Source organism: Elaeis guineensis, chromosome 2, assembly GCF_000442705.2.
Source record: "Elaeis guineensis isolate ETL-2024a chromosome 2, EG11, whole genome shotgun sequence".
Lineage (NCBI taxonomy): Eukaryota > Viridiplantae > Streptophyta > Magnoliopsida > Arecales > Arecaceae > Elaeis > Elaeis guineensis.
In genome coordinates this window covers 16,634,586-16,646,940 of record NC_025994.2, presented here as the reverse complement: position 1 = coordinate 16,646,940, position 12,355 = coordinate 16,634,586, and the positions used below count along the sequence as shown (strand labels likewise).

At 37.2% G+C, this 12,355-nt stretch overlaps 1 protein-coding gene across 1 annotated transcript; it reads right to left on the bottom strand.

Annotated features, from left to right (window-relative positions):
- Positions 1 to 10,323: 10,323 nt before the first annotated feature.
- On the bottom strand, positions 10,324 to 11,341 carry LOC105059451 (uncharacterized). The gene has a single exon (XM_010942749.4). It carries the CDS (start codon positions 11,268 to 11,270, stop codon positions 10,479 to 10,481), a length of 792 nt encoding a protein of 263 aa, XP_010941051.1. The 5' UTR covers positions 11,271 to 11,341; the 3' UTR covers positions 10,324 to 10,478.
- Positions 11,342 to 12,355: the final 1,014 nt, after the last annotated feature.

Sequence of the window (12,355 nt, the reverse complement as noted above, 5' to 3'; positions counted from 1 at the left end):
CAGGGTGATCTCGAGCTCCGTCGTCGGGGTGAGACCTGTTTGTCGGTCGGGGGCCTGCTAGGCTCGGCAGGAGCACGATCTTTTCTTCGCTTCTCCTTCGGACCCTTAATCTCAGTCAGGCACCTGTCGGAAGCTCCTTCGTCTGCGCGTATGTATTTGTACGCGCGCTCCAGCAGTTCAGCGTATGTCCGGAAGAGGATCTTATCCAAGGAGTATGTAAATCGGGACCCCCTTAGCCTCTTCATGGCTGAGAAAGTCATATCTTCGTTGAGGTCCCGAACCTCAAGTGTGGCCGCATTGAATCGCATCACGAAGTGTCGGAGCATCTCATTTTCTTCCTACTTGAGGGAAAAAAGGCTATCCGAGGTTCGTGGCGGCTTCCGACTGGTGCTGAAATGGGCCACGAAAGCATGTTCGAGCTGTCCGAAGGAGTGGATGCTTCCTGAGCGGAGACCGAAGTACCAAACCCTGACAGCTTTGCGAAGTGTGGCGGGGAAGCCGATGCAGAGAAGGGCGTCGGTTGCCCCTTGGATCGTCATGAGAGCCTTGTAGCTCTCCAGATGGTCAACTGGGTTAATGGAGCCGTCGTAGGACTCCACATGAGGCATCTTGAACCGACTAGGAATCGGCTCGTCGAGGATGAGTCGGGAGAGAGGTTGGGCGGTCTGGAAGTTGACGTCGTTCGAGAACTTCTGTCCGTCCACCTGGAGCTGGGCAAGTCGATGGTTGATTTCCTCGAACCTACGTTCGTAGTCATCGGTCCGTCGGTGCTGGGAGACTCCAGGGGTCGAGTCTCCCGACGAATCTGAGAGGGAGGCGGACGGTGTCCGCGGTCGCTTCTCCTTCCTCGCTCGTTCCAGTTGGGAAGGAGAGGGTCGTCGGGACCGGTGGGTATCATACCGTGGCCGCCTCTCCCCTTCTCGGTGGGAGTGCTGTGACGGCTGCTCTTGAGGAGGAGACGGAGACCGACGCGAGCATCGGCGGCTGCTCCTAAAGGGCATCGGGTGCGCCACCGGTTGCCCCGCCGGTGAGTGCGGCAACCGGGTTGGTTGCTGTTGAAGGCTCTTGACTGCATCCGTCAGCACAGTCATCTGCCGCACGATCGCCGCGATTTGCGCCTCCGTGGTTACCACAGGATGCGGAGAGCTGGGTTTCGCCGTGGAGGGTGGAGAAGAGGCCTCTTCCCGATGGGAAGAGGGCCTCGCTGATCCGGTGGCTCTCAATCGCTGAGCCCTGGTTCTTGTCATCTCGAAAGAATTTTTCAAGCTTTGTGGAGGTCGTGATCCGCCCCCCCTTCCTGGCGCACCAAACCTGTTGCGGCCAATCCCTTCATCGCCTGATCGTCGGGAACGAGCACCTGCAAGAGAAGTCCACACTGATTGGAGATGCCTCCGACGGAGACCCTCCGATGGTCAAGTCAGAGAGGAGACTAGGCAACAGTAGAAAAGAATCAGGAAGACTTAGCGGAAGAGAGAGAGAGTCCAGGGGCTTCGAAAGAACCTCCTCACAGTACTGTTGCCTTCTCCGTTTTATAGTAGAGCGTGGCGTGGTGCCGCCATAAATGGTGCAGTTAACTGGGGGAGTTGTCAAATCATCGGAGGCTGTCAGAGCCACCGCGGACTGTCAAGTCGCCGTGGGATGTCAAGTCGCTGGGATTAATCTATGTCCTTCGCAGGACAATGCCCTAGGGCGGCTATGCCGCACGTCCTTGTCAGGACAGCGGCCCACAGCAGTTGTACGACGTTTGGGAGAGCCGACCGACCATACATCGGCATTTGGTTGCGGGACGTCGGGTGAAGACCTAGGGACACCGTCGGCTAGTCTGGTGTATTGCGGGAGTCGGACATCGACCACCACCCCCACCTGATAATGAGTCGGTAGAGTCGGGCTCCGTCGTTCGGTCAATCGGAAATTGAATGGGTCTGCCCGACCGACATACCTTCGGTCGGACAGTACCGACAGTCGTCGGTCGGTGCGGTCAGTAGAGTCGGGCACCGATCAGGCAGACCCGAGGATGAGTCGGCATAAAAAAAATCGATCGGTATGTCCCAACAAGTATCAAGCTTTAACCAATTTCAAGACCGGGAATATCTTAAACAACTACATGTTTTAATAGATTGTGCTCATATCCATATAGATTTCCTAGCTCTCTCCCACTTGTAAATCATGCGTGTACCATCAAGCGCCCGTCTCAACTCGTTTTTCTCAACATCAACCTTCAATCATTACTCAAATATATATTCATGTATTTCAAAGACTAACTCAATGACATCGAACCAGCGAAGAAATATTAACAGTAACAACACCATGAATCAGAACCTTCGAAAACAGCAAGATCATAAGCAGAATCGGATCCAATAACCTTTCCTTGGCAAAAGTTTTACCTTCAAGATCTATTCTTTTATGAATAAATATGAAGTTGATTAATAAAAAAAATTGATCAATTTATTCATAATCCTACGTTTTTCAAGATAAATAAATTATTTTTTTATAAATAATATTTATCCATCAAATAAAAAAAATCTTACCCACTTAGAGATGACTAAATTATTTTTCCATCAACTACAAAAATAACTTTTAATTTATTCCTAATATATCTTTAACTTTATAATAATATTATTATAATAATATAATATATCACAATAATATATTATATTATATTATTATATAATAATATCTATATAATATATTATAATCTAATATAGAATATTATATTATAATATGATTATTAATTATTATGATATCATATAATATATAATATTATTTTAATATATTATAATATTATAATAATATAATAAATTATTATATATAATAATATAATATATTAATATGTATTAATATGTTATAATATAATAATATTTATGCAATATATTATAATATGATAATTATTATAATATATTATAATATTATTTTAATATAATTAGGATAATTATTATATAATATGATAATTATTTATATTATTTTAATATATTATAATATTATAATAATCTAATAAATTATTATATATAATAATATAATATATTACTATGTATTAATATATTATAATATAATAATATTTATGTAATATATTATAATATGATAATTATTATAATATATTATAATTATTATTATAATATATTATAATTATTATTATAATATGATATATTATAATATATTCTATCGTATTATTATATTTAATAATATTTATATAATAAAAAATATTAATGAAAAATATGTATAAATCTTAGCAATTTATTAAGAAAACTAGTAATACAAAAGAACATGGATAACAAATTTTGAACAATTCTTCAATACATAAAAGAATATAGATAAATTATTTTTTATTCAATTATTATTTGAATAATATTTATCCAAAAAAATATAGATTTATGAATAAATTTTTTATCCTCAAAAATATAGATATTTAAAATCTTCTAAATAAACACCAAACCAACACCAAAACAAGTATGTAATCGAGTCTAATCACACCAACAGCTTTCAAATGCCAGAGAAAATACAAAGTAGCCTGATCTTGCAATGTTGCAGGTTACCAATGCGAACATCAAGTCTAAGTTCATCCAAAAAACAAAAAAAAAAAAAAAATTTTGGGGGCTACATTACAGATACTTTTTTTTGGTAAAAGGGCATATTATAGGGTTTTTTTTTTTGAAAAAAATTTAACTATGATACCAAACATAACAGCTAGAAGTACAACTCAAAATATCTTATAGAATATAAAGACATAAAAGAAACTGTAAATTCAAAATTGAAAGCAATGTCAAACAAGAATATATGTACATGAGAAGTATGAGTAATAAGGTACATAAGATTTCTGAGCAAAACGATCCTGTAGAAATTTTTATCTGTAAGCAATTACCAATGTGGCCAGCCTCGGACCTTGGCATCCTCGTAGCTCAAATCATTGATGGTTGTGTGGCTCCTGGGATTAGTAAAGTGGGGGCAAGTTTTTTGGTTTTCTGTTAGCAGCTTTGTACTCTTCCACCCTGAAACTAGTAAACATCGGCGCTCTGTTATCCCTCTCTCTATTAGTGAAATGACCAACCGGAGCAGAACAGAACAGAACAGAAACAGAGACGTCATACCGCACCCCTAAAAAGGTAGCTTTGTTTTCTTCTCACATTGTCTGCTAAAAGAATATAAAAGAATAAAACAACCATAAAAATAGCTTTGAAAAATAGATTTATATTTTCCACAAAAAATAGTGAGTTTTATATATTATGCTAGTGAAAAAAATTAGAAGATGAAACGGGCGGGAAGACGAGAGAGATATAGAGTCGCATCAAAGAGAACTAGGTATGAGCATATATGCTCCAATCTTCTGTTTGATACGGAGGATGGATAGAAGAAGAATAATGGATGAGATGAATCTTTCATCTATCATCTCATATGTTTGATAAAATATCAAAGAATAAATGACCGGAATGATAAATTTTTTATCCATCCTCTCATATGTTTGATAAAGCATCAAAAAAATAGAGGAAAATAATTTTCTTCTCTGTTTAGTATAGAATGAATAAAATAAAGAATGAATAATATTTATATAATATTTTTATTAAATTATATTTTGATAAAAATTATTATCATTAATTTATATTATTTATTTATAATAAAAAATAAGTAAATATATAAACTGATAATCTTTATCATTTATAATATATAAAAAATTATACAAATATTTAATATAATTTAATAAATAATTTTATATATTAATTATTAATAATTTTATTTATTAAAATATCTATAAATTATATAGATAACTAATTGCTTTGTAATTTAATTTAAATAGTTAATTAATTTTATATTTATAGTTAATTAAAAATAAAAAATATAAATAAAAAATAAAAGATAATTCTAATTTTTTAATTATAATTATGTAAATTATATATTAAAATTAAAATAATTAATAATAAAATGTAAATAGTATAGGATTAATTGTGTGTGTGTGTATATATATATATATATATATATATATATATATATATATATATATATATATATATATATGTGAATGAAAAAATAAAAAAATATTATAATTTTATTAAAAAATTAATAAAAAATAATTTTATCCATGCAGAAATCTATCTCTTATATATTTCATTCATTCTTCCCAATGTTAATTGATGGATCAAAATAAATAGATATTTTTTTATCTATTTTTTTTAATTTTTTAAATTAAATAATGAATGGAGGTCCTTCGTCCCTCAAATTCCATTCACCATTCCTTCGATAAGTCCGACCAAACATAGGGCCAAGGAGCATCTCGAGAGATGGGCATGGGCAGCACATGTCATTCCATTAATGAGTGTTGTCTTTTTCTCTCGATGCAACTGTGAGGGGCTGTTGTTTAGCAGCAGTTTCCAATCATCATGATGCATGCTGATCCAATGGTGGGAGGGGTGGTCACATCCGGACTCGGCTTCACTCGTGTGCAGCCAAGTCTACACGCAGACACACGTGTTATGGCTTCCTCCAATCTCTTAATTAACAGGTAAAACTTATCTTATTCAATAAGATAATTAAATAGAAAGGTAGCCGCCACTATCTAAGCTTATGTAAGGCCATCTGGACATGCATGCAGGATTATGCCAAGAGAATGAAGCAATTAATCTTATGCTCAAGCTTGTGGATCCTAACCCAACCGTAATAAGGCTTGTCTGGGTACATTTCAACCACACTGATTCATGTATTTAAACATCCACCATAAAGTTTATGACTTAAGCTCATACTCAATTAACTTGAATTTACCAAAAAAAAAAAAAAAAAAAACCTTGAGACAGGAATTCTTTTACATTTCATCACTTGCAACATATTTCGCTACTGGTTCTAAAATCACACTAGCAAAAAGACAAATTGCAAATGTTATTTATCATGGACGAAGAATAACAAATAAAGGAACTAGCTAGGAAGTAGAGATGAATCTTTCATGCATAACATGATCAAGATGGCATGTTAATTACCAGCTAATGTACATCTTTATCATGGTGTCCAAGTCTCCACGGCATCATTAATGTCTTGATGATGAAGGCCATCTGGAACATGGAATTTCTTTTATACACTCGTATGGGGAAGCTGGCCAAAGAGCCAAATCACTCCTATGGAATTGTCATACTCTTTTACCGACGTGCGAACCATGTTACTTGAATTTCTTGCAAAACAATTTAAGGCCATGTTGAGAATCCCGCAACCGAAGTTATAATATGATCCACAATTCAAAGGGAATTTTTTGAATTTACAAAAGACGTATCAAGATCACCCTTCGCAAATGTAATAACAATGGAAAGAGATAAGAAGAGGCTTTTTTGGGAAATTGAAAACTACATCTATAAAAATTAAAAAATAAAATAATCAATAATTCAGAAGGAATTAATATCTATCACAACTGTCTACAAAATAGTTCCAGTATGATTGCCTATATATTTCGCCATCCAATTTATGAAACTATTAATTTTTCCGTAGACATGTGTCACTTCATAAGACTATAGAGTTGCTTTCATTCTTCAACAATTTTGTCTCAAACGATGGACGGTAGGTTTTCATTTTCCCAATCATGATTTTTATATAATTGTGTATGATTAAGTTTCAATCAAAATAGATCTGCGAATTGCACCTCAGGAAGCAATGTCATGATTTAAAATTGTTTCATTCTTCCTTCTCAAGCCACCATGATGCAATCATAGAAGTCACACCAACCCATTCTCTAGCTGAAGAAAATTTACAGGCTATCCGCCGGTCTTATAAAAATTATTCCCTGCTATATTTATCTCAATCAAAAACTCATGCCTATCTCGTGTGGACATGCCCCAAGGCCTTATCCTTGGTGGCAATGTCTTAGGTGTCATTGGAGCCAAATTAAACCTTTGGTATGATGTTAGCCATTGACTTGACACCTACTTTAGCGGCTGCTAGATGATCTGGAGCTGCCATTCTTCTATTAGCTAACATGGTTTTTTTAAGATCCAGAATGCTGGTAGTCTTCCATCAAACCGGATTCTCACGTTGAAACATGTTACACAAAGTCAATGCAACACTAAAATGAGCAACTTAAGTTACTAGTGCAAATTACATCATCATTCAGGCTACAAATCATTTCCCTCCAGGAGAGCTATAGTTATATTTTTATATTGATGCATGGGAGTTAGCTGTGAAGAACTAGTAGAACAAATACTGATTGAGTTAATCATGGAGTAGCTTAATCATGGAGTGGCTAGCCGAGAGAACCATCCGTACATGTTTTATATGGTCCATTCTTTAAAATTTGTAGTTTCCAAAAAAAAAAACTAAAATATGATACAAGGAATTAATCTTGCAACCATAACCATTAATTAGATGTTCATGCTTGCTATTTTGAATGTATTGTTACAATGTTGCTTTAATTATCAAATACTTCCTATCCCCATGTTTTCTTTAGCCAAAAGATTCTTTAAACTAATCTCACTTAATTGAGGTAGCCGATCGGATTATTTTGTTTACAATCTTTAACAACACTTACAAAGCACCCATCTATCAAAAATCATCATGTTTTTTAATTACAGGAAAATCTGAATAACCACATAAAATCATGAGGGAAAGGCCATATCTGAGAAATCTTGGAGAGAACAAGTAGTATTTGCTAGAAGGATTTTCTCTAGATGCTAAGTAGAGACATAGTCACCTGGATAATCTCTAATTCATATATATAGAACTAAAATTATTTTAATTGATAGGTGGTATGAAAAATATAATTAACTTCAATACTAGCTTTAAGAAGTCAAAGGACTGACCACCACTAAGCCTACGTTTGGAAGCTTTATGCCTTGATGGAACCATACTACAATCTCATGATCCATAGCCACAAAAGGAAGTATTGTTGCTAATTGGCTTGCCAGCATGTTTCTCATAGAGATGGCTCTAAAGTTCTAGCTTTAGCAAAAGCTTACGATTTAACTACCTATAACTGCACATTAGGTGATGTACCAAAGGAGGAAAAAGAAAAAAAAAAAAAAAAACAACTAAGCATTAAATTGAGACCAAGGGAAAGAAAGGAATATTATACCAAAATTCTAGAAAGAAGTACCAATTTCGCACACTCCAAATGAAGTGGTATGGATCCTTCTAGAGTCATGCAAGGTGGCAACATACGGACTCAAACAAATTAACACACTGTCAATGCATTATTAGGCAGCTCACATCATCTGGGGCCCACTAGAGCTAATGATCACCCCCAAAGGGTAGCAGCCAAAGATCTTTGCTCCACAAAGGAGCCCTCCAACTCTCTGTGACAATCACGGCGTCCACGTGTGACCACAACCAAGCTCCAGAACTTTGGTGATACTTGTCCACTTGTCTACAGACCTCACATCAAATGAACACCCTCAGCTGGTGGGTTCTTCTTGGACCTTGGAGTTCATCACCACTTGTGCCCACCACTTATCCTTATGTCACTCTGACAGTACATCTGAGAAGAGATGGTTATTACCATCATAATTAATACTCTCTTATGCATGTTATACACACTCCTTGCAAAGCTTTCCCCTTCTCCAAAGGAAGGCAAAAGCGAGGAGAAAAGAGAGACAAAGTGACAAACATGTTTGTGTGTCTCAATGAAAGCAACCCATTAGTGGGGTCGGCGAGGCCACCACCTTCACAGCCCTGACCTCAAGGGAAAGTAAAAGGATAAGAAGTAAAGATGGGCAGTGTGAGGGTGTCAGGTTTTGACTGGACCTGCATTTGTTGTGGGAGAAGACTCTGATTGCCTGCATGCATGGGTAAGCCTACAAGGAAAGAGAGAGAGAGAGAGAGAGAGGACCATGGAAGAAATGTTTGATCATTGTCTTCTGGAAGTAGCAAAGAAGACATGAAATTAGGCATGGAAGATACTGGCATCCAAGTGCAAACCGGGAGGAACCAAGAGATGCCATGTCAGCAAAATTGTGTAATCTAAGATTGACTTGGACATAGTTGGAAGGCATATTTTAGAGTTTGTAACTTTGGTTTATCGTTGACATTCATCTTGCGTATTTAACTTTGTCCACATGAACTATTATGCGTGAGAACCAGTTCACAAATGAATACTAATGATTGAGCTTGTTAGCTTCTAGTAACAAAGATATACAATTATAGTTCCTTGGCACTTCTTCTTCTTCTTCTTTTAGATTTTCTAGAGCAAGGGTCATCATCTTTGTTTTGCCCTCATGACCAATCCATGAATAGATTTCTTTTTCTTCCATAAAGTACGTCTAGAGAGGCTTTGTATGTTTTCGGTGGAAACAATATATACAGCTGTTGATGGCAAACTTTCTATTCTCTCTCTCAAGTTGGATATGTCATGCAGGTAGTGGACAACTACACACATGAAGGATATTTCATCAATGCATGAGTTTGAAAAATATGCTTGAAACCAAGACTCTTAATTGCTTCAATGGCGATTGTCTTGGTTAGAGCCGAGCTCTGCCAAACTTCTGAACATGAAAAGGCTTCATTTGAAAGGGTGACATTTCAACTACTTACAGAGACCTCCACACAGCTAATATTAAGTACCAATTGTACCACTCAACCAAGATAGCTTAGTCGTTGCTCATCCCCATAGTCAATATTTTAACAAGCAATGTAACATTTCCCCGATCTAATGTCCACTAACAAAGGATCCTGATAGTGATGCTCCATAAGAAAGGTGCAGAATAACATCACAAGCGTGACCAAGTTACACAAGAGAAACCCCACCATCTCTTTATCAGCAATTAATCTCAGTTATATGGGCAGATATTTAAGCAGAGCACAAGAGAGCATGATGGGAATTAACTGGTTAACAACAGAATACATGTACTCCCATCGCTACATGTAAAGACAAGATATATACATCCTTAAAATTTTGAGATATTTCAAATGTTTCATTTGCTGTGAGGTGGAAAGGAGGAACTGACACCAATATGAACACTAGTATGGAAGATATGTTGCAGTTTGTGTAACTCATCTCAGGAAAACACATAAGCACACTCTTAACTAGTTAATTAGTCCATTAAGCAAATTCGTATGTGCACGTTAGTTCTTTGAAACTGATTTTGAGTGCAAAGATGAGACCTCACACTTCATTGCAAAAGGAACAAAATTTACTTCCATTGATAATAATTAAAGTGGAGATCGAGTTGGAGAATGAGTCTTTGAATGATATATAGATGTCTGAAAAGAAATCAGTGTATTTGCCTTGATGTTCAATTCATATTGTTCACCCATTTTTCACTCAATCTACCACAACCCGAACTGCAGATAACTTCAATCTTTAATAAGAAATTTAAGTGTGCTTCTACTTAATTTGGCTCAAAAATATCTATAGCACTTCATCAAGCGGAAAGAAAAAAATTTTTGCCACTAATCTGAACATTATTTTTTTTCTGACATGTTACACAGACTCAGATGTCTCAAAGACAGCATACACCAAACAGTGCTCCATCAAAAAACACACACTACACAGTGAACTCAGCTCTACCAAGAGAGAACACATTCTATTCATTCCTCAGCTGAAGCCTAATCTCCCTATTGAATCTCTTGATGAACTCCTCCACCCTCTCATTAAGCTCCTCATCGGACAATTTCGAGTACTCGTTTTCCTCCAAATATTGATGATTTCTTGTCTCTGTAATCGACCGGTGGAGTGGTAAGACAGAATGCCCGCTTCCCATAAAACTATGTTGATTTCTCCTCCCTGTCACCGACCGTCGGAGAGGCAACCGGTGATGATCTTTCTTCTCAGTCATCGACTGGTGCAGTGGCTTCTCATAGACAACTATACTTCTATCAACTTCTACTTCTGGGTGTGGAAGTGATCTCTCCTTCGCAACTACTCTTTTGTTGACAGGTTTATCTAACTGGAGGACTGAATTCTCTCTCACAACTATGTTTTTGTCAGCAGTTACATCCAACTGGCTCGGAGCAAGTACTAGTTCTTTTGGGCTCTCTATAATGGTAGTCTTGGGTGGTGGCTCTGCAACAAGGGATGCACTCCTTGCCCTGCTATGTTTGATGAACTCCTCGTAGAGATCGCCGGTCTCGGTTGATGAGGAGAACACACCGGAGTCGGCGGCAATGATGATGATGATGGAGTTGGACATGAGGAACCAGAAGGTGGTGTCTTTGAAGAGTGTGGAGGGGGAGATGTGGAGGAGAGAGACATAGAGGAGAGGGAGGGAGATTACTAAGATGGAGATGGATATCTTCTTTGCCTTGGGGGGCTTGCTGTTGTTGGAGCTGGAGCTGGAGTTGGTCTTGGCCTTGGTGGAGTTTGGTGGTTGTTCCATCTCTGGACTTGGGAGCTTGATGGTGTTAAGGCTGTGAACCTTCTCTCTGCTTCTTATAATTTGTGTTTGTGGAAGTTTGAGGGGGCTTTTATGGGGCGGAGGAGGGAGTTCAAAGGCAAAACTATTGTTCTGTGGGCAAAAATAATTGAAATCTATGGACTGGAAATTGTCCATATCTTGCCCACATGACCTAAATGAAATGGAAATTATCTCATGCAGCTCTGTGATCAAAGGACCACTTCATGGACGGTGAATAAAGTCATCCAATTCATTTGGACGGTACACAAGTAAACAAATTTAACTTGATCGATTGATCTATGATCATGATTTATCCAGAAGATGAGTCTAATTACTTGCAAGTCAGTTCGGTGGATCCGCACCCGAATCAGGGATAGATTGATTCAGTCCTGACCTAGAACCAAAATTATGACCTTGTCTCAGCTATCCATGAAAAAAATTTCTAACCCAATTAGACCGCACCAAGAAATAGCTTCGAAACACATGCCTAACCCATGAGATTTAGAATGGATCCTAACCTGACGAAATCCAAAATTATCAAGTTTGGGGATCTGAACTTTAATAATAAACTCGGATTGCTAATTTATTCAGTTGGTAAAGTCATTTGTATTGATACAAGAAAACCTAATTTTAGTGCAATCTGCTGAAGGGTTGGGTGGCCCAGATGTTTATCAGTAATAAAAGTTAAAATAGAAAGCGAAGCCTTTTTGTTTTGAATAATACAGCAGTAGGAGAATTGTCGTGGCATTGGCCTTCGAAGTTTAGCTTTCTTGAGTTGATGATGTGCTGGCTTTCAGGGATTCCTTAATTACTTTTATAGTTGAGTTTAAGGATCATGGACTTACGTGGAAGTAGATCATTTAGGCTTGTCTTTGTGCTTTCCGTTGTTTATTGGTTTCATCTTTTTTCTTCTCACTTCGATGGAGTGAGATCCTAAACAACTTTGCGGATAAGATTTTGAGATCGGCTTGAAAGGAATCGAGCTCAAAGTAACTTTACATTTCAAGATGTGCAAATTATAAAGACAATAGTAAAAATTATTTGAAATATTGGTAATAAATTTATAC

Bases quoted from the DNA above. Each gene is read 5' to 3' on its own strand.
- LOC105059451 (XM_010942749.4), bottom strand. From the start codon at position 11,270: ATGGAACAACCACCAAACTCCACCAAGGCCAAGACCAACTCCAGCTCC.